Here is a 25165-nt window from a genome sequence, read left to right on the forward strand (position 1 = left end):
CTGGTGAGAGAGAAGGCCATGTCTCCTGCAGAGGAAGGGGCTCTGTCCCTCCCCCCAGCCTGGCTCCCTGCCGTGGGCGTGACGTCTGCCCTTCCTGGTGCAGCCTAAATATTTAGGCGTCAGCAGATTTATGGGGAGCTGGCTGGGGGCGGGCAGAGCCAGAGCGAGCGGGGGACCTGCTGGGTCAGGGTGGAGATGAACCCCCTAGCGAGCCTCCGTGAACGTAGCCGGCCCAGGTCAGGAGCGAATGGAGCCGATCCCGTCCGACAGCCCTGCGGGGACCCCCGGGCGCAGTGAATTCAAAGGGTCTCCGCCCGCTTCCCATTGAGTGGGGGGTGACGTCCTCCACACTCAGCGAGGCATGAATGGGTCCCGGGCAGGGAAACAGCAGAGACTCCCAGGAGCGAGGGGCCACCGCTTTCACATGGACTGGCTGGCTCAGGGGCGTGGGGACTGGCTCCGATCTGGCCCCAAGGAATGGGCCATGGGGCACTGGCTCTGATCCAGCGGGGGGCTGCGGCCTGGGGAATGCAGCGGGGCAGTTCTGGAGTAAAGTGGCCTACTCAGGAGGCAGATGAAGGCTGCTAGCTGGCCTCGCTCGGATGGGCTGTCTGGCCTGGCACGGCTGCGCTCCGAGGGGGCTCTCCGCTCTCCGGTGTCAGCCCTACAGCGGGCTCCATTTTGCAGTGTCGCTGGGCTACCCACTGGCTGTGTGTATAACAGTGTACTACTGCTGTCGGACAGTGGAGTGACTCGAAGGGCAGAGGTCTGTGCTTTGGTGCAGGTAGTCCTGGGTGTGTGTGTGTGACATTCCTGAGCCACTGCAGGATAACAACCTCTTGCTGCTGCCAGTTGAGATCCTCCTGAGTGCCAAGGGTCTGTGCCTGGGGCAGCGGGTTCGGTTGTGCCCCTCGGAGCGCTCTTTGCGAACTCAGCCCATCCTTTGAACGACGGACCTGCGCCGCCGAGCAGCGTCACCGCAGTGCTTCCGCTGCTGTTTCCCCTCCCCCGGGTATGCAATGGAGTTAAACAATTAATTATTCAGGAAATAACTCCTCAGTCTGCTGCTTAATGCAGGGGATTGATTCCGCGAGGGCTCCTTGGCCCGCTCCTGCCCTGCTCGGCGCTAACTCTGGGCCCTGGGCTGGTTTTATGGCTGTAGCTAGAATGGCAGTTGAGAGCGATGGCGCTGAAATAAGGGAGAGCGGGAGAGACGGCGTTTGGGTTTCCTGTGGACAGTGGAGCTCTGGGATCCTGCCTGCGCCCCCCTGGCCCCACGGAACGGCCCCTGGGTGGGAGGAATCTTCTCTGTGTGAGTCTTGTAGCCAGCAGAGAGCCGGGGCGAGAGAATGGGCTGGCAGGGTGGGGACTCAGGACTCCTGGCTTCTATTCCTGGCTCTGTCGCTGAGCCGCTGTGGGACCGAGGCCAGTCCCTTCCCCTGTTTCTCTTCCCATCCCTGATCTCTCTGGGGCCGGGCAGGGACTCTGCAGCGCTCAGGGCTCTGATCTACAGCCTCTAGGTGCTGCTGTGATGTCCCCGGGACTCCCGGGCCGGGAGGGAGGGGTTGGTCTGACGGAGCCCAAATCTGCCGATTGTCCGGACCCTTTGCTGGGGTTGGGGCCAGAGGGGCACCTACAGCCTGAGCCCATCCTCCTCTGGCCTCCTCGCCTAGCCTGCCCCAGAGCCCCCTATTCCCCACAGCCCCGCCCTTCTCGCTCCAGCACGTCCATTCCTGGGGAGTCCCTGGCCCCGGCTGGCGAGCCGCAGGACTCTCCGAAGTCCATGCTGACGCGGTTCCCCCCCTCCGCCCCCTCGGCTCAGCGCGGGGCCCACGCGGCTCCCTTCTGGGCTTGCCCTGTTAGCCCCAGGCCCACGGGCCCCTGTCCCGGGCTGCTGGGGGTTAGAAACAAGGAGCTGCAGGAGGGGGCGGCCTTGCCAATGCTCTCCCAGGGTCCATCCTGCACTGCTCCCTGGGCCCTGCCCTGCTATTCCCAGGAGAACACCGCTGTCCTGGTGCCCCCTGTCTCTGGGGCGGGGGTGGGGGGCAAGTGGGATTCCCCTGCCTCCACAGGTCCGTGAGCTGCCAGCTGAGGGTGGGTCTCTGTTGCGAAGGCTCCTGGGGCTCCGGGGTAGGGTTTGGGGGGCCCCCGGCTTGCAGCAGAGTTGCACCCGTCTTGGAAGGGCAGCTCAGAGGCAGCTGGCTGCCCTCGCCTGCTGCTGCTTTCGCCAGCTTTCCCCTGGCTGGCGGGCGGGCGATTGAGAGACAGACGCTTCCCGGCAGCGGGTCCTGGTTAAATACAACCCCAGGCAGGTGAGAACCGTAAGGAATGAACAAGTGCCAGGTGAGACCTGCTTGGCAAGGTCGCTGCTGAGAGTGAAATCGCACCCATGCACAGATCCTTCCCTTGCCTTTCTCCACCCCCAGAACCAGCTGATCCTCGACTGGGGCTGGGACAAGAATTCCCCACAGTCCCATCTCAGCCCTTCTTGGGAGCCACGTGGTGTTCTTCATTATTGATATTATGCTAGAGCTGCACAGAGCACATCTGAGATCAGGGCCCCGTCGCACTGGGCGCTGCCCAGACCCCAGCCGAGATCAGGGCCCCGTCGCACTGGGTGCTGCCCAGACCCCAGCCGAGATCAGGGCCCTGTCGCGCCGGGCGCTGCCCAGACCCCAGCTGAGATCAGGGCCCTGACGTGCCAGGCGCTGCCCAAACTTCGACCGAGATCAGGCCCCATTGTCCCGGGCGCTGCCCAGACCCCGGCCGAGATCAGGGCCCCGGCCGAGATCAGAGCCTCATCGCGCCGGGCGCTGCCCAGACCCCAACCAAGTTTGTGGCCCTGTCGCACCAGGCGCCGCCCAGACCCCGGCCGAGATTGGGGCCCCGCCATGCCGGGCGCTGCCCAGACCCATTCCCGTGGGGCTGGCCCCCCTGCCCGTCCAAGGGCCCGGGGCTCCCGTTCTGCGCGCGGGGACTGGAGGGGGTGGATTTCCCTGGGCTGCCCAGAGGAAGCCGGGACTTGCGGGAGCACCTGCAGCATCTGAACACTGCTGCAGCAAGCGTGTCGGTCCGCAGGGCTGCTGCGGTGTGGGGGAACTTCAGTACGCACGCTGTGCACTGGGGACGTGTGCAAATGTGTGTGCACGGTGCAGACAGTTCCGGTGGTTCACGTGTGCGGGGCTGTGCAAGCATTCGCACGTACAGTGTGTCCACGTTACACAGAACCTGTCCTGCCAGCCCTTCCCCTGGGTCCTCTGCGGCACGGTTGGGGTGAACTAACCCTTCCCCTCCCTCTGTTGTGAACCTGCCGCCCCATTTTGCACAAGGGTATTTCTGGGATGAATTTTACCGCCCGGCCTCTCCTGAGCCGGGGTGGTTAGTTCATGAAATCGCCCCCTGGGGAGGCTGTCCCCAGGCGTGGAGAGAGACGTTGGTCTGAATTGGGCACACACCAGACAGAGGGCGGCTGGGCTGGTCCTGTGACGTCCTGGGTCTGGCTCCGTTCCCCTCACCGCTGGGAGTCAGGACTCCTGGGTTCTGTTCCCAGCTCTGGGAGGGGAGTGGGGTCTAGTGGGGGCTGGGTGCGGCCGGGGATGTGGAGGGGATGGGGCAGGATCCTGTCCTAAGGGCCTTGGCTGCAGGGGGCCCCTGTTGCTGGGAAATCGTGCGGAGGGATGGGGCAGCCAGGATCTAATGCCCCCACCCCCCCGTCACTGTCTTTCAGGCTCCAGGCAGCCAGCGAGAGCAGCGTTTAACTCCGGCCCTTGCCCTGCGTCCTAGGGCCGCGTGGCTGAGAGCAGAGGAGACCCCCGGCTGGACGGGGACATGAAGAAGAGCCGGAGCGTCCTGGCTGTGACGGTGGACGAGGTGAGAGCGGCACCGGGAGTGTCCCCTCCATCCAGGGGACCAGGGGCCTGTCCATTCGGCGTCCCTGTTGGCGTGGTGCGGCCTGGCAGGGAGTTGCCCCCTACAACAAGGGGTGAGACCCCATGAGCTCATGGCATCGGGAGGGGCACCGAATGGGTGAGAAGGTGGCAACAGGCACTGACCAGGCCCCAGATCAGAGCCGGCGCCCCCTAGAGGGGAAAGGCCCCGTCCCAGCCAGCCAGCCCCCTTGACAGGCAAGTGGACAATGCCCACCAGGGCAAGGGCCAGGGCTGTGGGCACCTCCGGGGGCTCCCCCAGGCTGGGAGCCTGCGGGGAGGTAAATGCCACCAGCTGCAGTCTCCGAGGGGTCCCGAGCTGGAGGGGAAGGATGTAGTTAAGGCCCTAGGCTGGTGGGTGGGGCTTTCTGTGCCACCCCCGCTGGGCGGGTGTCCCTGCACCCGGGGCAGCGAGGGCTTCCAGGCACGAGCCAATGCTGAAACCGGCTGGGCCTGGGCTCTCTTATCCCCCCGTGAGGCAGCCCTGGGGCTCCTGAGCTGGGACCCCCATGCACCGTTCTCTCTCCCGGACACCCCTACGCCGAAGGGGAGTGCTTTAGTTGTTGGTGTTCAGCTGTCAGGTTGCACTGGTGGCAAGAAGCAGGCACGGTCTTGCACTAGCACCGGGAAGCGTGCGTGGCCTTGCACCAGCACTGGTAAGCAGGCACAGCCTCGCACTAGCACTGGGAAGCGTGCGTGGCTTTGCCTGAGCACCGGGAAGTGTGCGTGGCCTTGCACTAGCACCAGGAAGTGGGCACGGCCTTGCACTAGCACCGGGAAGCGTGCGTGGCTTTGCCTGAGCACCAGGAAGCATGCACGGCCTTGCACTAGCACCGGGAAGCAGGCTCGGCCTCGCACTAGCACCGGGAAGCGGGCACGGCCTCGCACTAGCACCGGGAAGCGGGCACGGCCTCGCACTAGCACCGGGAAGCGGGCACGGCCTTGCACTAGCACCGGGAAGCATGCGTGGCTTTGCCTGAGCACCAGGAAGTGTGCGTGGCCTTCCACTAGCACCGGGAAGCGGGCACGGCCTTGCACTAGCACCGGAAAGCATGCTTGGCCATGCACAGCCTTGCACATTGGCACACACGTGTGCATTGGCAGGTTCTCTTTGCAGCTACTGGCCTTGGAGACAGTGGAGGGAGGGCGCACGCAGGGAAAGGTGGTGCGGGGGCGCCCTCTGCTGCCCTGAGAGCAGAAAGACGCCAGTAACTGGGCAGACTGGAGTGTGCAGCTGCTGCACCTGTCAGTACAGGCTCTTGGGGCTCCCTGGCAGCCTGGGGATACCTGCAGCTGGGGGGGCTAATGGAGAATTCGGGAGTGTAGCTGCCTGCATTCGGGCTGCATTGCGGCGTGTAGCTGGCTGCATTCAAGGTGCATTGGGGTGCATATCTGGCTGCGTTTGGGCTGCATTGGGGTGCGTAGCTGGCTGTGTTTGGGGTGCATTGCGGCGCGTAGCTGGCTGCATTCAAGGTGCATTGGGGTGCATATCTGGCTGCGTTTGGGCTGCATTGGGGTGCGTAGCTGGCTGCATTCAAGGTGCATTGGGGTGCATAGCTAGCTGTGTTTGGGGTGCGTGGCTGGCTGCACTCACGGTGCACTGGGGGTGTGTAGCTGGCTGTGTTTGGGGTGCATTGGGGTGCATGGCTGGCTGCACTCGGGGTGCGTTGGGGTGTGTGGCTGGCTGCACTCGGGGTGCACTGGGGTGCATAGCTGGCTGTGTTTGGGGTGCATTGGGGTGCATGGCTGGCTGCACTCGGGGTGCATTGGGGTGCGTAGCTGGCTGCACTCGGAGTGCACTGGGGTGTGTAGCTGGCTGTATTCGGGGTGCATTGGGGTGCATAGCTGGCTGTACTTGGGGTGCATTGGGGCGCATAGCTGGCTGTATACGGGGTGCATTGGGGCGCATAGCTGGCTGTGTTCAGGGTGCACTGGGGTGTGTAGCTGGCTATATTTGGGGTGCATTGGGGTGCATAGCTGGCTGTATACGGGGCGCATAGCTGTTTGTGTTTGGGGTGTGCTGAGGGTGATCACTCGCAGCTCCAAGACAACCCAGAGTTCGTTGAGCTCTCTGCGAGGCACGGGAACCCAGCCTGCGCTGATCGCGCTACATGACCCCCACTAACGTTGGCCTGACTAGGGTGGAGGCAGGTTGCTTTGCATTACCATGGCCTGTGCTGTATTGCTAGGAGAGGAAGGATGTGGGAGCCCGGACTCCTGGGTTCTATCCCCAGCGAGGGGAGTGTGACCCAGTGGCTAGAGCAAGAGGGGCTGGGAGCCCGGACTCCTGGGTTCTATCCCCAGCGAGGGGAGTGTGACCCAGTGGCTAGAGCAAGAGGGGCTGGGAGTCAGGACTCCTGGGTTCTATCCCCAGCGAGGGGAGTGTGACCCAGTGGCTAGAGCAAGAGGGGCTGGGAGTCAGGACTCCCCCTTCTATAGACTCATAGAAACGCCGGCTGGGAGGGGCTTCTGGAGCTCAAGTGCAGCCCCCGCCGCTGAGGCAGGATCCAGCAAACCCAGACCAGCCCTGGCAGGGGTTTGTCCAGCCGCCCTTAAACCCTCCGTGACAGACGGGGACGTCCCAGCCGCCCTGGGGACCCTATTTCAGAGCTCAGCTACCCTGGGATTCCTGGATACCGGACCTAACCCCCCCTGCTGCGGATACGGCCCCTGCCCCTTGTCCTGCCCCAGTGGGCGTGGAGAACAACCCCTCCCCCAGCCCTGCGCGTGGGAGGCCGGTTCTCAGGGCTCCTCAGGCTTCTCTCCGGCGCAAACAGGCCCCGGGTTTGTAACGTTCCTCGCAGCGCAGGTTGGCTGAACCTTCGCTCAGTCCGGCCGCTCTCCTCCGGGCTCTCCCCAGCTTGCCAGAACGGGACACTGGGCTCCTGCTGGGGCCGTCCCGAGCGGGACAGTCACTTCCCGCGTCTCACATCCGCCACTCCCGGCCTGTTACTGCGCCCCGGGCTGATCCGAGCCCCCTTGGCAGCGTCAGCACACGGTGGGCTCATATAGTGCTGGTCTGCATATAGGTGACAACCTACTACTGCTACCGTTCACTCCAGTGGCGGAGGTCTGTGCAGTTCTAATTTCTGCACCTAACTAGCCAGGGGGCCTTACAGACAGCAGCCTCCTTGAGTACACAGCCCGGATTTATCGCCAGAGCACTGCCCCGTGCCCTCTGCCCGCCTATTGCCCTGCACCCCGCTTCCTGGCTCCCCGGACCCTGCAGCATCACAGGGTCCCCCCACTCCCCCATCGCCTGCCCCCCTCAGCTGCTCTGTGTGGTGGCTGCAGCGTGTTAGCGACTCTGGCTCAGCCGCTGTCTCTGGTCGATGCCCAGCGGGCGGGCGGGCTGACACCGTGTTTGCTGCGTGCGGTCTCACGCCGTGGCCAGGTGCTGCCCGTTAGATTAGTCCCAGCCGGCTCTGATGGCGGTGCTAGCATTCCGGCTGCTCCTGCCCAGTGTCTCGCAGGGGGCCGGCGTGCTGGCGTCATCCAAGAACTGGCACACCCAGTGCCGGGCTGGGGCTTAGCGAGGGGTAAACAGCCCCCTTATACTCACACCAATTATGTTAGTCAGTTAATTAAGAAAATGCCCCTAGGGAACCTGGGCTGGTTCCAGGCAAATGGACAGACATGGTGGACTTGGGGTAATATCCCCCTGGTCACCATCTCCGTACACCTGCGCTGGGCAAAGGCCAGAGGGCCGCGATTCCAGCCTAAGATGACTGCGCCCAAGGCCTGGAGCTTCCCGCTCCTCTGGGGGGGTCTCTGCACAGAGCAGGAGCTGCCTTTCGGATGATCTGTGAGGCAGAGATATGGGCAGCACCTGGCCCGACGGGACCCTGATCTCGGCCGGGGTCTGGGCAGCGCTCGGCCCGACCAGACCCTGATCTCGGCTGGGGTCTGGGCAGCGCCCGGCATGATGGGGCCTTGATCTCGGTCGGGATGTGGGCAGCGCTCGGCCCGACCAGACCCTGATCTTGGCTGGGGTCTGGGCAGCGCCTGGCGCGACGGGGCCCTGATCTCATCCGGGGTCTGGGCAGCGCCCGGCATGATGGGGCCTTGATCTCGGTCGGGATGTGGGCAGCACCCGGCCCGACGGGGCCTTGATCTCGGTCGGGGTGTGGGCAGCGCCTGGCCCGACGGGGCCTTGATCTCGGTCGGGGTGTGGGCAGCGCCTGGCCCGACGGGGCCTTGATCTCGGCTGGGGTCTGGGCAGCGCCCGGCCCGACCAGACCCTGATCTCGGTTGGGGTGTGGGCAGCACCTGACCCAATGGTGCCTTGATCTCGGTTGGGGTGTGGGCAGCACCCGACCCAACGGGGCCTTGATCTCGGTTGGGGTGTGGGCAGCACCCGGCCCGACAGGGCCTTGATCTCATTCGGAGTGTGGGCAGCGCCTGGCCCGACGGGGCCTTGATCTCGGTCGGGGTCTGGGCAGCGCCCAGCCCGACGGGGCCTTGATCTTGGCTGGGGTCTGGGCAGCGCCCGACGTGAGGGGGCCCTGATCTCAGCTGGGGTGTCAAAGAGCTATTGTAATAGTAGCAATGATAAGAGACAGGTTTTAGCTCTGTTCCCTCCCACTTCTGTGGGAACTGGGGAGCCCCCCCTTTGCCTGCGGGATTCCCCAGTTTCTGTCCTTGGAGTGTTTGTGTTGCTTTGGCTGCAGATTTGGGCCATGTGGGTCTGTCACGGAGCTCAGACGGTTTGTGGCCTTGGGATCTGGTGAAATCATCAATGTCCCAGCTGGGATCTCCTGGGAGGTGGGGGACAGAGCCCCGCCCCCTGCCTGAGCTGCTGGGGAATCCCTGCTCGCGGTGGAAGGACTAGGACACACAGCTGTTCCCTGCTGCGGAGATGGGGGCATCTGGGGATACCCGAGAGCTGTGATTCCCTTTCTGCCCACTAGAGGGCAGCGCTGCCCGTCCATGCCCGCCCAGGTCCCAGTTGAATGAGTTCTTTCCACTAATTCCCTCCCCCGGGTCTCTCTGCCGTTTAATTACATTTTCTAATTAAAACCCGAGCGTTCAGATAGGGCTGGAGGGGAGCTCGGTGATGAGTGTTCCAAGGGCGGAGTGATGATAACCAGCATTAGTACTTCAGCAGAGCGATCGTACCCAGCCTGGCTTCCCTGTGAGGGCCAGGAGGGGAACCCAGGAGTCCTTCCCCACACCCCTCTAACCCACTAGGCCCCTCTGCCCCCCAGAGCCAGGATAGAACCCAGGAGTCCTGGCTCCCAGCCCCCCTCTAACCCACTAGACCCCTCTGCCCCCCAGAGCCAGGATAGAACCCAGGAGTCCTGGCTCCCAGCCCCCCTCTAACCCACTAGACCCCTCTGCCCCCCAGAGCCAGGACAGAACCCAGGAGTCCTGGCTCCCAGCCCCCCTCTAACCCACTAGACCCCTCTGCCCTCCAGAGCCAGGACAGAACCCAGGAGTCCTGGCTCCCAGCCCCCCTCTAACCCACTAGACCCCTCTGCCCCCCAGAGCCAGGATAGAACCCAGGCTGGGGGGCTGGAGCCAACCACGTTTCCTGCGACCCAGCATGGCCCACCCACGGGACCAAGTTCTGCCTTCCAGACATGGCCCCAGAGGGGACAGGCCCCTGCCCCATTCCCTGCCCCCGTGAGCCAACCAGTCCCTGCCCTGGGGCCAGATGGGAGTCGGTGACCCCCTAGAGGGGACAGGCCCCGCGCCCCATTCCCCATTCCCTGCCCCCCTGAGCCAGCTAGTCCCCACCCTGGGGCCAAATGGGACTCAGCGCCCCCTAGAGGGGACAGGCCCTGCGCCCCATTCCCTGCCCCCCTGAGCCAGCCAGGCCCTGCCCTGGGGCCGGATGGGAGCCAGCGCCCCCCAGAGGGGACAGGTCCCACACCACATTCCCCACCCCCCACCCCCAGCCAGCCAGGTCATGCCCTGGAGGCGAAAGGCCCCTGGAGGGGACAGGCCCCTGCCCCATTCCCTGCCCCCGTGAGCCAACCAGTCCCTGCCCTGGGGCCGGATGGGAGTCGGTGACCCCCTAGAGGGGACAGGCCCCGCGCCCCATTCCCTGCCCCCCTGAGCCAGCTAGTCCCCACCCTGGGGCCAAATGGGACCCAGCGCCCCCTAGAGGGGACAGGCCCCGCGCCCCATTCCCTGCCCCCCTGAGCCAGCCAGGCCCTGCCCTGGGGCCGGATGGGAGCCAGCGCCCCCCAGAGGGGACAGACCCCACACCACATTCCCCACCCCCCCTGAGCCAGCCAGGTCATGCCCTGGAGGCGACAGCCCCCTGGAGGGGATAGGCCCCTGCCCCATTCCCTGCCCCCTAAGCCAGCCGCTTCACCTCTCACTGGCTCCAAGGCCCAGGTTGCTCGGCACAGAGGCCGTGTCCCCTCCAGCTCCGAGCGGGGGCCGGTCCATCCAGCTGTGTGAGCTGCTGCAGCTGAGAACCGGAGTCTATCCTTAGCTCCCCCCCGCTGTCGAGAGGGGCAGGGGGCTGATTAGCGCAGCCTGACGATGCTGAGAATAAACATCCGCTTCAGCCGCCCCCCCCCACCTCTGAGATGGGCTGGTAAACAACAGCACAAAGGCAACGGGCAGGGGCCTGTCCCTCTGGGGGGCGCCAGCTGCCATCCGGCCCCAGGGCTGAGACTGGCTGGCTCCAGGGGGCAGGGAATGGGGCGTGGGGCCTGTCACCTCTGGGGGGCACCGGCTCCCATCTGGTCCCAGGGCAGGGACTGGCTGGCTCAGGGGGGTGGGGAATGGGATAGGGGGCCTGTCCCCTCTGGGGGGCACCGGCTCCCATTGGGCCCCCGGGCTGGGACTGGCTGTCTCCAGGGGGCAGGGAATGGGATAGGGAGCCTGTCACCTCTGGGGGGTGCGGGCTCCCATCCGGTCCCAGGGCAGGGACTGGCTGGTTCAGGGGGGTGGGGAATGGGGCAGGGCCTGTCCCCTCTGGGGGGTGCTGGCTCCCATCTGGCCCCAGGGCGGGGACTGGCTGGTTCAGGGGGGTGGGGAATGGGGCAGGGCCTGTCCCTTCTGGGGCCGCCGGCTCCCATCCGGCCCCAGGGCAGGGACTGGCTGGCTCCAGGGGGCAGGGAATGGGGCACGGGGCCTGTCACCTCTGGGGGGCGCTGGCTCCCATCCGGCCCCAGGGCGGGGACTGGCTGGTTCAGGGGGGTGGGGAATGGGGCAGGGGCCCATCCCCTCTAGGAGATTGAGGGTGAGGAAAGGTCATGGGTCACCCTTGTGCCAGCCTGGTGGTGCTCTGGCCCCTTGGCCTGACGCTCGCCCTCTGCTCTCATTGGCAGAAGCCCAAGGACCTGCTGGAGCCCGGGCTCTGCAGCCGCTCCTACACCGCTGGCAGCATGCTGGGCGCGGACCTGCGGCGGGGCCGGCGCCGCCTCTCCTCCAGCCTGCAGGTGCCACCGTGGAAACCCCTGGACCGGGCGCGATCGCCGGAGGCCGACAGCGTCCAGAGGCCGACCACCCTGCCCCTGCGCATCCCGCCCCGCATCGCCATCACCCACGCTGAGCCGGACAGGTAGGGCACGGGGGGATCACACTGGGGGAGGGGCTGGTTATCGTGCCCTGAGTGGGCACACAGCCGGGGGGTGAGGGGGCTGGTTATTGCGCCCTGAGCATACAAACAACTGGGGGAAGGGCTGGTTGTGCTCTGAGTGTTCAAACACCCAGGGGGCTGGTTATCGTGCCTTGAGCGTGCAAACACCCAGGGGAAGGGCTGGTTGTGCTCTGAGTGTGCAAACACCCAGGGGAAGGGCTGGTCATGTCCTCAGCTGCGTGTCTGAGGGCAGCGCCCTGCACTCTGCCAGCAGGTGGTGCAGCCAGGTGGAGGTGCCCGCGTTCCCTGGCGAGCCCCCGACAGCGCCCCCTGCAGTCGGGTCTCAGCAGTGCTTGTGGCCTGCCGAGGGTGGGCCCTGCAGACCAGCCTCCTTTGGCTAAGGGGCCGGCGCTGGGGTGAAGGGGCAGCACGGGGGGAGGGTCTCTCAGATCCAGGGCAAGTGGTGATTTAATCTGGCTCTCATCCCAGCTGCACTAAGTGGTTTAGTCGGCTCAAATGGAGATTTATTGGGCACCGCGGAAATCTCCCTAAAACCATTATCTTGTTCCTGCCCCCTTGCCTGCGGGGGATCCTGGCCCATAATCCTTCCCTGCCACTCGGTGCCCTGTGGCGGGGTCGGCCTCACCCCAGGGCTGGGAGACAGTTACACCACGCAGGGCCATGCAGGCTGCATCTCGGGGCTCCGAGGCAACTCCCTTTGCGGGGTGGGCACCACGACCAGTCATGGGGGGGCATACAGAGACCAGCAGGGGCTTGGTTCCTTCTCTCCTTCCCTGGGGCTGGGCGAACCCACCACCTCTGGCAGACCCGCTCCCTCGATTGTGCCGGGCAAGGAAGGACCGTAACGAATGCTGTAAGTGCTGCTTCCTGGCGGGCGCGGGCAGGAGGAGCTGTGCCAAAGCGTGTTTATTTGTAGCAGGGTTTGGGGGGAGCCCCCAGACAGCTCTCGCAGCCCTAGGAAGCCTGATTAGCTTTGAGCCCCCCGTGGGGATTTGTCTGACCCGTGGGTGGCGGCTGAACGCTGAACCCCCCCACTCGTCAGCTGGGAATCAATTGTCTTTTGACACTGGAGAAGCAACGTCCTTGTTCCTTCAAGGTTCCCTGTTTGTTCCAGTCATTTCACCTCCCCCGGGGGCCCAGGCCAGCGACCAAACAGCGTTCCCACCCCCACACTGGGGGAGCTGTGGTTCATGCTGGTTACCTCTGGGCTTTTGTCATGAGCTCAGATAGACCAGTTGTATCCCCTGCCTGTTCCTCTCGGAGCCCAGCGCCCCTGGCCAGGGCTTCAGCACCGATTCTGCCACAGAAGACCAAAAAAAGAGAGAATGCTGGTTTAACCAGCCTGTGACAATGTGGGGAGGTGGGCGCTGGAGGGAGGACGCGGGGGGATAATGCCAAAGGCAGGAGCTTTCTGATTATCCACGAAGAAGGGAGTTTGGGTCTAGTTCGTGGGAAGTGATGCCAGAGTTTGGAACTAGGGGCGCTCGGGTGGTTAAGGCCCCAGCTCTGCCCCGACTGCTGGCGTGATCCTGGGCAGTGTTTCCCCGGGCTCAGCCCCGGCCTCGGAGCTGGATTTCCCGGGGCTCAGGCCCATTCAGCAAAAGTGAAATCTTGGTTTGAAATAACATTTGGATTCAGTATTTTTTTCCCTGTTCATTACAAATAAATCACAAACATTTCACAGGATCCCAATAGAAACAAAGTGTTTAGTTCAACCCGAAACAATTGTCTTCAACTTTTTGCTTCACTGAAAATTTTGAAAAATGTCCTTTTCGGTTCGACCTGCAATGAGAGTTTAAAAAAAGCATTTGGAATCGCTAGCGAACCACACCATCTGTCATTCAATTGCTCTAATGAGGGGCAGCGTTCCAAGCTTTTCTCTGCAGCCAAAAGGGCCAGAAACGGACTTTGCTTTTTTCAGTGCAAGCTGCGAGTCTCCCCCATTCACATGACTCCAGGAGCTGGGGCTTTAAGCAAAGCCCCCGGGGTTTCGAGCTCACAAGAGCTGCCAGTGCGGATGTGACTGATTGGCCTCGGGGCTGGCTGGACCGTGGAGATGTGTGTCTGTTTGCTAGAGGGACAGCTGCCAACCTGGGAGGTGACTACTGGAGCTGCACCACCGTTGGTTGTCAGCGTTAACTCTCAGGCTAATTAAGCCGAGTTAACATTATGCTAAGCGTGAGCGCAGTAATTGGACCCAAGGTGCTGCTCGGGAATTATAGGCAAGATCTCAGCAGCAAAATGTCACCGGCAGAAGCCATTCGAGCAGCCATTCCTCAGCGCTGTGAGTTCTGCGTGACAGGCCGTTTTCAGCGGCTGGCATGTAACCGCAGCCCCGCCACGGGATGCCCCCTGGTGGGAGGCTGGGCCTGGGGCTGAGGTGGCGGGCTGGGGCGCAGGAGACGCGGGTTTAATCCAGGTTCGGCTACAGACTCTGTGTGACCTGGGGCCAGGAACCTAAGGCGGGTTTCCAGGGTTTAGTATCCACAGCCGGGGCTGGATTTGCCACGGGCTGCAGCTCCGCCCAGATTTCCAAGCCAGCTGGACACCTGCTGGGCCCTTCCGGAGACCTGGCTGCTAATTTTGGAGTCCCCGAGGAATCGGCGCCCGCACGGCTCCCGGAGATAACAACCTGGCAAAGCTCTCGATGCCTGCACCCCCTGGGATGGCTGCAGCAGCTCGGGGGTTGGGCACGTTCGCACTCAGGTGGCTGGCGGCGCTGGGAGCCAGGGCCCGTAGGCTGGCAGGGGGAATGAGGCTGTCTGGGGGGGCCTGGCACAGTCCTTGTCCTGGAGAGGAGATGGCAGGAGAGAGAACGGGTGGTCTAGGATTATGGGCCCTCGGGAGAGCTGGGGTCAAGACCTTGCTCCGTGACTAGCTCTCTCAGCGGCAGCCGGGTGGCGCTGTGCTGCAGTTCCCCGCCTGGGCACTGGGATTTTGAGCCCAGCCTCACTGGGGGTGCACTGGTGCTTAGGGGCTGGCCCTGTAGGCAGGACCCTTGGGTTCTGTTCCCTGCTGGGTGACTAAGGCACATCCCTGCCTCACTCGCTGCCTCAGTTTCCCCTCCCACCCTGTGTTTGTGTCGCCTGAAAGCTTTCCAGGGCCGGGGCTGGCCCTTGCTCCGGGCAGTGCCTGGCTCGATGGGGCGAGTGTGGTGCTGCCCTGGGGACGGGCAGTGCCTGGCTCGATGGGGTGAGTGTGGTGCTGCCCTGGCCCTGGGGATGGGCAGTGTGAATCAGAACAGTTTCCTTCTTTCCTTGCGATAGACTCTGCCAAGCGCCTGGAAGGTGATAAATGGGCACCTCTGGTAGGATCCCCAGGGGGAGTGTCAGGTTCGTGGGTATTAATCACTCCCCACAGCCAGCCGTAGATCTTCCCTGCCGCGCGGGGGCTGGGGCGGGGGCCGGGGCCAGGACTGGGAAGCTGGGGTGGCGCTATCATGCTCTGCTGAAGTGTGTCTGTTCCTACATCCTGGACGCTGTCATGGGAAGTGTGGGCTGGGAAAATCCTGCTTGGCACAGGCTGGGGGCAGGTTTGCTGGGGAAGAGCTAGGCAAGCAAGGGATAAGATGTGATCTAGTGGGTCAGGGACTGGACTGGGGCCCAGGAGAGCTGGGTTCTGTTCCTGGCTGTGTCACTGACCTGCTGGGAGACCTGAATCAGCCACTTCCCTGCTCTGTGCCTCGGTTTCCCCTCACACTCTTTGTCCTGTCCATTTAAACAGTGAGCTGGGCAGGGCAGGGTAAATCTCTTACTATGTGCATATCTGTGCCGGGCCCGCTAGGATCTACTGTAACCCTAATAACTGTCTGGTGACGACCCCGTCTCACTCTGTGTCTGGCCTCGACCCCTGGTTAGAGCCTCTAGCTGCTGCCGTAATAATAGGGCTAGGAAACAAAACGGAATCGTTAAAGCCGTGGGAAACCCCAGCAGTTTTGCCTCTTAAGGGCTCTATGATTTTTTCCGGGTTTGGGGTCTCCTGGCTGGATGCGTTTGGGCTTGACTTTCGCATGGTTTTCAGTGCAACTCCCCCCACCCCCGCCACCCTGGTTCCCCTCGAAAGGGTCAGGGAGCGTTTGCTCCTGCGGGGCTGAGTTGGTGACCTCACACTGAGTGAGTTTCACACGGCGTGGCAGGGTGCGCGTGTGTGTGGGCGTGTTCACGCCACTCAGCTACATAGCTCGCGAGCCCTGGACGTAGCCCCTCTGTCCCCGTGTAACCGCCAAGTCTCTGCAGTCCCCCAGGAAAATCCCCTGGCTTGGTGGAAAGGGGGGATTCCTGCCTTGCCCAGTTGCCAGGGCTCCCAGAACCTTGGTGGGCGAGGGAAGTGGCTTTCGATTGCTCCGCGGATTGGCCCCCCCGGGTAGTGAAGTGACTGGAGCAGACGCGTGAGCAGCGGGGCTGCAAGAGGATGCGGTGACCTTTCTGTGGCCGCCCAGGGCAAGGAAAGCCGGGGGGAGAGGGGGGGCCGCCTCCGTCTGCCTCGTGCTGCCAGGCCGCGTCACTCAGGCCGGGAGGAAGGGCTCCCTGGGGCAGTGGAACTAGCCGGGGCAGTTGGGTGGGGCTGGATGCAGGAGCTCTGGGTTCAAATCCTGGCTCTGCCGGTCACTGCCTGGGGTGAGTCCCCGCACCTTTCTCTTCCTTCTCTCTGTGCCTGTGCCTGCGTCCTCTGAGCCCCCGGGGCAGGGCTCCTGCTCGCTAAGTGCTGCCAGACACCAGCTGTGGCTCTGCGGGGCCGGTACTGCCCCTCACCCCGGCGGCCGCAGCTCTGCCCTGGGCCGTTCCGGGAGGGCTTGGCGAGCGACCAGAGGAAGGAGTCACAGAGGTGGCCGCCTCTGGCGTCAGTTTCATTCCGCGGCTAAGTTGCTGTAATTCCCATGACCTTTATTCCCCAGCCGGCCGTTGGGCCGAGGGCTCGGGGCAGCGTGCTGTCCCGGGGCACTGGGCGCCACTCAGCTCCAGAGCAGGCCAGGCAAGCCCCGATCCCGTCCTAGTGAACGAAGCCACTACCAGACTGGATCAGACGGGAGACGCCTCCCGCCCCCTCTGTCCCACTGCAGTCCTGGAGCTAAGCATGTGCTTGTGTCTTTGCAGGGCTCGGGCTCAAATCCCTCTTCAGGGAGGCGGTCGCATGGTGGAGCTGTGAGGGGTTTGAACGGAGAGCTGAGGCTCTGAACCTGGCTTTGCAGCCCGGGGGGGTCGGGAGCCAGACCCCATGGCTGCGAAATTCACGTGGTCCTAGCTGCCTCTGCGGCTCGCCAACTGCTGTTTCATTGCCGGGCTCTTTCCTCTGTCCATTTATCCTAATAACGTCAAGTAGCTCCCACGTCACCCGACCTCTCGCGCGCCGTCTGGATGCAGCCAGCTCCCACTAACTATGGGAGATGCTTGGCCGTTTCCAGGGTGCAGGCTGGGCCTGCACCCCGCGGTGCCTGCTTGCTGACCGCGGGGTGTCGGGCCGGGAGAAGAACACCCAAACGGCGGGGCTGGTGCGGCATGCGTCATGCCCCTGCTCGTTTCGGGCGGCAATTCCAGTGGAGTTTAATTAGCGAGGAGAACCCTTCGGGACGGGCCTAGCGGAGTGTCCCTAGTGGATTTTGTACAAATGACTGAGGTCCTGGGAAGCGGGCAGCTTTCAGCCAGGCGGTGTCGGTCCGTCTCCGCTGCACGCGGGGGCCTTTGCTGTGCGCAGGTTAGAGAGCCTGGACAGTAGTGATGTTCCAGGGAGGCAGCGGTGAGGCAGTGTAGGGCGCAGAGCGGTCCTAGGCCTGGCTCTGCTGGGGGAGCTTGTGCAAATCTCTGCTCCAGCTACTTTCCCTCCAGGCACCTCGGTTCCCCTCTGGAGAGTGATCTAGAGCGGGGAAGCGGGTGCAGCTGGAGAGGATGTGAGATCGGCCCCGTCACTAGCAGCTGAGGAGGCGTTTGGCTCTGAGACAGCGACAGAACCCTGGCACACAATGAGCCAGCAGCCAGGGCTGGCTGGGAAACAAGAATTCCATTTGGCAGAAGGTTCCAGAGGTTAACAACTCGGGGGAGGAACACAAGCCAAAGCAGCGAAAGGTCGGGTTAAAGAATACCCAGGTACATTCGATGTGAGGAAATTCAGCCGAGGTACCTAAGGGACTGACTGAAGCAATCTTGGAACCGTTAGCAATTATCTTTGAGACTCCCGGGGACGGGCGAAGGGCAAACAGAGCGCCTAGCACAGAGGACCCAGGGACGATAGACCCGTCCGCCTGACTCCAAGAGCTGGAAAGATACTGGACCAAATGACAGGTTGTTAGTCTCTAAGGTGCTACAAGTACTCCTGTTCTTTTTGTGGACCAAGTGATTAAACAGTCAGTCTGCCGGCACCTGGAGGAGAGCGGGGTTAGAAGGAATAGCCAGCACGGCTTTGTCAAGGCCAAACCGCCCCCATTTCCTCCTTCGACAGGGCTCCTGGCCTAGTGGATGGATGTGATCGATCTTGGTTTTCATCAGGCTTTTGACACAGTCCCACGGGACGTTCTCAGGAGCAAACCAGGGAAAGCTGGTCTAGATGAAATGATTGTAAGGAGGGGCGCAGCCGGCTGAAAGGGGCACTCCCAGCGAGCGGGGAGGGGGTCCTGCAGGGGTCACTCCTGGGGCCGGGACTGTTCAGTATGTTCGTTAACGACCTGGGTAACGGAGTGGAGTGTGGGCTTATCAAATGTGCCGATGACACCCGGGTGGAGGGGCTGGGAGCACTTGGGAGGCAGGTTTAGGATTCAAAACGAGCGTGGCCAATTGGAGAATTGGTCTGAAATCAACAAGCTGAAATTCAGTAAAGACCAGTGCAGAGTGCTGCTCTTGGGCAGGGAAAGTCAAATGCACAAGCCCCGCGTGGGGACTAACCGGCTGAAAAGGATCCGGGGGTCACAGTGGGTCACAAGTTGAAAATGAGCCAACAATGCGAGGCAGTTGCCCAAAAGACAAGTGTCACGGAGTATTGGGGGACTCAGGGCCCTGCACCCCCGGCTTCCTGCGATTCACCATGACTCTCAGCCAGCCAGTAAAGCAGAAGGTTTATTTGGATGACAGGAATACAGTCCAAGACAGGTCTTGCAGGCACAGACAACAGGGACCCCCTCAGTTAGGTCCATCTTGGGGTCCCAGGGCATCCCAGCCCAGCCCCCCTTGGGAGGTCAGAGCCATCTCTGACCCCCAGCCATCTCTCCAGCCTGCTTCCAGCACTCTGGCTTCAGCGACCCCTCCCACAGCCTTTGTTCAGTTTCCCGGGCCCCGGAGTCATCTGACCTCCAACCCCCTCCTGGGTTCTCATGTTACAAGCTCAGGTATGTTCCCTTGGGCCGGCTCCCATCCCCCGATGCAGACCATCCTAGTCACACTCCCCTGTCAGCATTCACACACCACAGTAAGAACAGTCCCAGTTCGTCACATCTCTCCCCCCTTCGAGACCGAACTGAGCAGGGTCACTTTAGCCAGTGACCCGGGGAAGTTCGAACCTACCCCCGTTCCCATGGATGCCCCCGCATCCCTCCAGTTCCTTGGTGGGAGTTACACCAGGCCCCTTCCGTTCCACGCCCCCCCTTAGTTCGGGGGTGCTTGATGGCACTCGCAGTTCGCATGTGGGAAGGTTTATGCGGCCTGTGCCCTTTTCCCACCCCCATACCTCTGGGGTTCCAACTGGGCTGTGGTCTTCTCCCAGCGCTCCAGTCTGGAGGTCTGTGCTTTGGGCTCTCTTGGTTTAGAGCCGCCTTTTTAACCTTGGCCACCCTCTGGAAAGGATCCTTTATGCTGGGCAAGGGTCCTAAAGCTGTTTTCCCCTTGTCCCAGGCCTTCCTCCCCCTCTGACAGGGGTCACAGGATCCGCAGTACTGTCGGACAGTAACAAAGACCCCAGGCCAGTAAAAGCTCCGTAGCAGCCTCTGCTGGGTACGCCAGGTTCCCTGGTGCCCTGAGAGGGGAATATCATGGGCCCGGCACAGCAGCTGGCGGCGATACTTCTGGGGTACCACCAGCTGCCTCCTGATCCCCCCTGACTCCATTTTCCCTGGGGGAGCCCATTCTCGGTACAGGAACCCCTTCTCCCACAGGAACCTTTTCCGGCCACCTCGTTCCAGGGTCTGTACCGCATTGAGGTCGGCCAGGTCCCTTATCTTCCGCAAGGAGGGATCTCTCTGTAACTCGGCCTGGAACTCAGCAGCTGGGACAGGGATGGCCACCTGCTCTTTCTCGCCCGCTGGGTCCGAAGCTGCAGCCTCCCTGAGCCGCGTCCCTGGGCGTTCCCTCCCCACCAGGTTAGGGTCCTGCGCCTCAGGCAAGGCACCCCCCCCAAGGCCAGGGCGCAGGGCCCCTCGCCGGCTCTGACTGCGGGTCACAACCAGTGCCTTTTGGGGGTTGCTTGGCCAGTTCTCCAGGTCCCCCCCCATCAATATCTCAGTGGGCAAATACGGGTGTACCCCCACATCCTTGGGGCCCTCCTTGGCCCCCCACTTCAGGTGTACCCTTGCCACGGGCACTTTGACTGGTGTTCCGCCCACCCCCGTCAGGGTCAGGTAGGAGTTGGGCACCACCTGATCTGGGGCCACCACCTCGGGCCGGGCCAGCGTCACCTCTGCGCCCGTATCCCAGTATCCATTGACCTTCCTCCCATCCACCTCCAGGGGAACAAGGTACTCTCTCCGGAGGGACAGCCCCGCACCCACCGTATAAACCAAAAACCCTGAGTCTGGGGCATCCAGCCCCCTAGAGGAGCTGGCCTGGGGCCCTTCTCTCTCTTGAGCAGTTGATAAGCTGCCAGCCCCTCTTGCGTGAGAAGCCTGCCCCTCGTCCGTCTGGGCCTCTACCAAGTTAACCCTATGCGGGTTCGGTCTGCTCAGTCTGTCCTTGAGCTTGGGGCACTGGGCCCGAACGTGGCCTCTTCGGCCGCAGTAATAGCAGCTCAGGTCCCGTGGGTCCCCTCGAGCCGGTCGGTTGTCCCTGATGCTGGGCCTTCCCCGTGGGAGGGGATTCCCCATATTCCCTCTTTGGGAGGTCCCAGGGTGACTCTCTCTCTGCATCACGGCGGGCCTGTTCCTTTGGGGCTCCTCCCTGCCACCCCCTGTCCGGCTCTTTACAAACTCATCAGCCAGCTGCCCGGCGTGTCGCGGGTTCTCTGGCTTTCTGTCCACCAACCACAGCCTCAGGTCGGATGGGCACCGCCCATACAGTTGCTCCAGTACCAGCAGTTTAATCAGGTCCTCCTTCGTCTGGGCCCCACCAGCCCACTTGCTGGCGTATCTTTCCATGCGGACGGCTAGTTGCAAATAGGAGATCTCAGGGGTTTTATCTTGACTCCGGAACCTTTCCCGGTACATCTCAGGAGTCAGCCCAAACTCTCGTAGCAGGGCCTTTTTGAATAGTTCGTAGTCCCCTTTCCCTGCCTCTCCCAGTTGGCGGTACAATGCCACGGATTTGGGGTCCAGTAAGGGGGTAAGGACCCGGAGTCTGTCCGCGGGATCCACCCGGTGCAGCTCGCAGGCCGTCTCAAAGGCCTCCAGGAAGTCATCCATGTCCTCCCCCTCCTTGTATGGGGCCATGATGCACTTATCAAAGCTCCGTGCAGTCCTGGGTCCCCCCTCACTCACCGCAGCCGGGGGTTCGCTGCCCTTCAATCTCGCCAGTTCCAGGTCATGCTGACGCTGTCTCTCATTCTCCTGTCTCTGTCTCTCTTTCTCCTCCCGTTCACGCTGATGCTGTCTCTCTTTCTCCTCCCGTTCACGCTGATGCTGTCTCTCATTCTCCTCCCGTTCATGCTGTCTCTGTCTCTCTTCATGCTGATGCTGTCTCTCTTTCTCCTCCCGTTCATGCTGACGCTGTCTCTCTTCATGCTGTCTCTGTTGTTCACGATCCTCCAGCTCTCTCAGTTTTAGCTCTTTCTCCCATTCCAGCCAATTCCGCTCCCCGGATGCCGAACGTTGCCGGGAGGATCCTCTGCTGGCCGGCGGGCTTCGCCGGGGGGACCCCCTGCTGGCCGGGGGGGTCACGGCGCCTTCGGTATTTGCTGGGCTCCTCCCCACCCTTCCCCTAGGCATAGGAAGGAGGGGTCTCGGGAAGCCCTCAGCAGCCGGCTGACCACTCCCAGCTGGGACAGACACTGGTGCCTGCGCTGCATTTGCCAGGCTGCTTCCCTGAGACACAGGGATCAGTTCATTCGCGCGATCTTCCGCCTCCAGCTGGGCAATGAGCTGTTCTTTGGTGAGCCTCCCAATGCGCAGCCGCCTCTGCTTGCACAGCTCCACCAGGTCGCTCTTAAGCCGCTTGGCATACATCTTCCTGCTGGCCACTCACCGGCCTGTGTGCTCACAGCTCCCCACAGTTCCCAGGGGGACCCCTAGTGTGCCAGCCCTTCTCGAGGTCACCACCTCTCTGCCAGGGTCGAGCTGCAGACTCCTCCGCCCCTGGGACCACTCGCTGCGATCCCCCCGGGGGACCCTGTTACTGCAAAAGTCCTTCTCGCTGGTCACACACTCCCAGGGGTAATAACCGTCTCTCTCTCACTCTTCAGCACGCCTGGTCCCCGTCAATCCCCCTTCGTTTTACTGCTCCCCAGTCACTTACTGCAGGAAGCGCCGTCCACGGGGTGCAGTAGATCCCACCGCTGCCACCAGTTGTCACGGAGTATTGGGGGACTCAGGGCCCTGCACCCCCGGCTTCCTGCGATTCACCATGACTCTCAGCCAGCCAGTAAAGCAGAAGGTTTATTTGGATGACAGGAATACAGTCCAAGACAGGTCTTGCAGGCACAGACAACAGGGACCCCCTCAGTTAGGTCCATCTTGGGGTCCCAGGGCATCCCAGCCCAGCCCCCCTTGGGAGGTCAGAGCCATCTCTGACCCCCAGCCATCTCTCCAGCCTGCTTCCAGCACTCTGGCTTCAGCGACCCCTCCCACAGCCTTTGTTCAGTTTCCCGGGCCCCGGAGTCATCTGACCTCCAACCCCCTCCTGGGTTCTCATGTTACAAGCTCAGGTATGTTCCCTTGGGCCGGCTCCCATCCCCCGATGCAGACCATCCTAGTCACACTCCCCTGTCAGCATTCACACACCACAGTAAGAACAGTCCCAGTTCGTCACAACAAGTCTTGTTCCGGGGCCAGGTGTAGCGACGGGCGTGGGGGGCGTAGGACACGGGAGGTCGTTCCCTGCTCTGCGCAGCACCGGGGAGGCCTCAGGCCAGTTCTGGGCAGCGCACTTGAGGAAAGATGGGGACAAACTGGCGAGTCCAGAGCAGAGTAGCCAGAACGATGAAAGGTTCAGGAACCCTGAGCTCCGAGGAACCGTTAGAAACCCTGGGCATGTTTAGTCCGGAGAAAAGAAGACTGAAGGGACCTGATAAGTCTTCACATCTGTTCAGGGCTGGTACAGAGAGGACAGTGACCAGTTGTTCTCCGTGTTCACTGGAGGTAGGAGAAGAAGCAATGGGCTTAATCTACAGCCAGGGAGATGGAGGTGAGATATTAGGAAAAACTCTCTAACTCTCAGGGCAGTGCTGGACCAGACTCCCAGGGGAGGCTGTGGCATCCCCAGCATCGGAGGGTTTTAAGAACAGGTCGGCCAGTCCCCTGTCAGGGCTGGTCTGGCTTTACTCGGCCCGGGCTCGGTGACCTCGCGAGGTCTCTCCCAGCCCCACGTTTCTGGATTCTCTGAAGTTCGGACTCGTTCTGTACTGGAAGGAAACGGAGACCTTGTGAAACCTTTCGTGAGACACAGGCGCAAGCAGCGAGGCTGGTGCTCACGTCACTCCCCTGGGCCGGGGAGATGCGGGTTCAAGTCCCTGATTGGGAGCCCTGACCACCTGGCTCTGTCTGGGATTGGGACGCCGAGAGCCAGCTCTGGTCCCAAGGCCCAGCCTGCCACAGGCCCAGTTCCCCATTGCTCTGCTCCGAGTGCCGCTCTTCGTAGCTGCTGGCGTTTGCAGCTCGCTTTGCACGAGGGGAGTGAGGAGCTGGGCTATGGTGAATCGGGCTCCACGTGTGGAGGAGATTCCCGTTCGCCAAGCAGCTTCCCCGGCGCCGGCTCCGCGCTCTCCCGGGCCCCTCCCTGAGGCTCAGCCCAGCCTGGCTCTGGGCCTTGTCCCCTCTCTGGGTGCAGGCGGCATGGTGCCCTTCATGCGGGTGGTTGGGCTCATTGAATAATTACCCCCCAGGCAGGCTGGAGTGAACACCCCGTCTGGCCAGGGCTGGGCAATTAAGTACCAGTTAGTGGTTTGAGGAGAGGAGGGAAAGGGACAGAGACCTAGTTGTGTCCCTTGGAATGGCCCGAACGGATCAGAACCGTGGCCCACCCAGCCCAGCCTCCCACAGTAGCTGGCACCAGCGATTCTGCAGGGCAGTGATGATGCCAGCAGAGTGCCCGGGGTGAGGCGGGGGGGGCGGTGTGGATAGGGCGAAGGGCTGGAAATCTGGGTTCAAATCCTGGCTCTGCCACAGACACCCTGGGGGACCTTGGGCACATCCCTGCATCTCTCTGGGCCTCACTTTCCCCGGCGCGATGGGGCCCTAATCTTGGCCAGGGTCTGGGCAGCGCCCGGCACAAGGGGGCCCTGATCTCGGTGGGGTCTGGGCAGCACCCGGCCTGATGGGGCCCTGATCTCGGTGGGGTCTGGGCAGCACCCGGCCTGATGGGGCCCTGATCTTGGGCGGGGTTTGGACAGTGCCCAGCGTGACAGGGCCCTGATCTTGGTCGGGGTTTGGGCAGTGCCCAGTGTGATGGGGCCCTGATCTCAGTGGGGTCTGGGCAGCGCCTGGCACGGTGGGACCCTGATCTCCGGGGGGCTCTGGGCGGCACCGGCCCGTGGGGTCCCTGATCTCCGGGGGGCTCTGGGCGGCACCGGCCTGTGGGGTCCCTGATCTCCGGGGAGCTCTGGGCGGCGCCCGACCCGGTGGGGTCCCTGATCTCCGGGGGGCTCTGAGCGGCACCGACCTGTGGGGTCCCTGATCTCCTGGGGAGCTCTGGGCAGCGCCCGACCCGGTGGGATCCCTGATCTCCGGGGGACTCAGGGCAGCACCTGGCACGGTGGGACCCTGATCTCCCATGAGGTCTCTAGGTGTTAGACAAAAGTAACAAGCCCAGGGTCCAGCCCCGGGCCCAGCGCCAGCAGCCTGGCGTGTTTGGGCTTCTCACAGGCGCCTGCTGTGGTTCCAGCCTCAGCCCTGGGGGAGGAGGCCAGGCCGGGTCCGGGGCTGGCAGGGGCCCCACGGCAGCGGGCAGGGTGTAACTGGCTGCCCACAGCCCCATGGCCTCGGGCGGCTCCTCGCGCGGAGCACCGGGGCAGGCCCGGGACGGGCGCCGCTGCAGCGCCCCAGCGCAAGCCGGGGAGGCGCCATGTCGCCTTCTCGTGGCGGCGGCGGGCAGGACGCGCCGGCTTTGCCCACGGGAAGGGCCCCCGGACTGTGTGTGTTTGGGGGGTTGGGCAGGGGGAGCCCGTCGTCGGGGCGGGGGTTGATGTACGGAGTGTTAGCGGGGCTCTGTGCATGGCGGGGGCGGGGGGCCGGGCTCTGCACGGGGATGGGGGGTCTGGTCGAGGGGAGGAGATGGGGGCCGGGGGCCGGGCTGTGCGCGGGGATGGGGGCTCTGGGCGGGGATGGGGGGCTCTGCGCGGGGAAAGGAGATGGGGGCTCTGGGCGGGGGGCCGGGCTGTGCGCGGGGATGGGGGGTCT

General features: G+C 63.2%; 2 protein-coding genes across 2 annotated transcripts in view; both read left to right on the forward strand.

Annotated features, from left to right (window-relative positions):
• LOC135977035 (uncharacterized) overlaps positions 1–25165 on the forward strand; it is a 348641-nt gene that overhangs the window by 251682 nt on the left and 71794 nt on the right. The gene's annotated exons all lie outside the window — the stretch shown is intronic.
• Positions 1–25165, forward strand: part of PDE4A (phosphodiesterase 4A) — a 137526-nt gene that overhangs the window by 7272 nt on the left and 105089 nt on the right. The window contains exons 2-3 of the mRNA XM_065575643.1: positions 3728–3870; positions 11216–11448. Coding sequence (XP_065431715.1) covers positions 3829–3870; positions 11216–11448 — 275 coding nt within the window. The 5' untranslated portion in view covers positions 3728–3828. The remainder of the gene's footprint in view (positions 1–3727; positions 3871–11215; positions 11449–25165) is intronic.

Source organism: Chrysemys picta, chromosome 22 (genome assembly GCF_011386835.1).
Source record: "Chrysemys picta bellii isolate R12L10 chromosome 22, ASM1138683v2, whole genome shotgun sequence".
In the NCBI taxonomy this organism is placed as follows: Eukaryota; Metazoa; Chordata; order Testudines; family Emydidae; genus Chrysemys; species Chrysemys picta.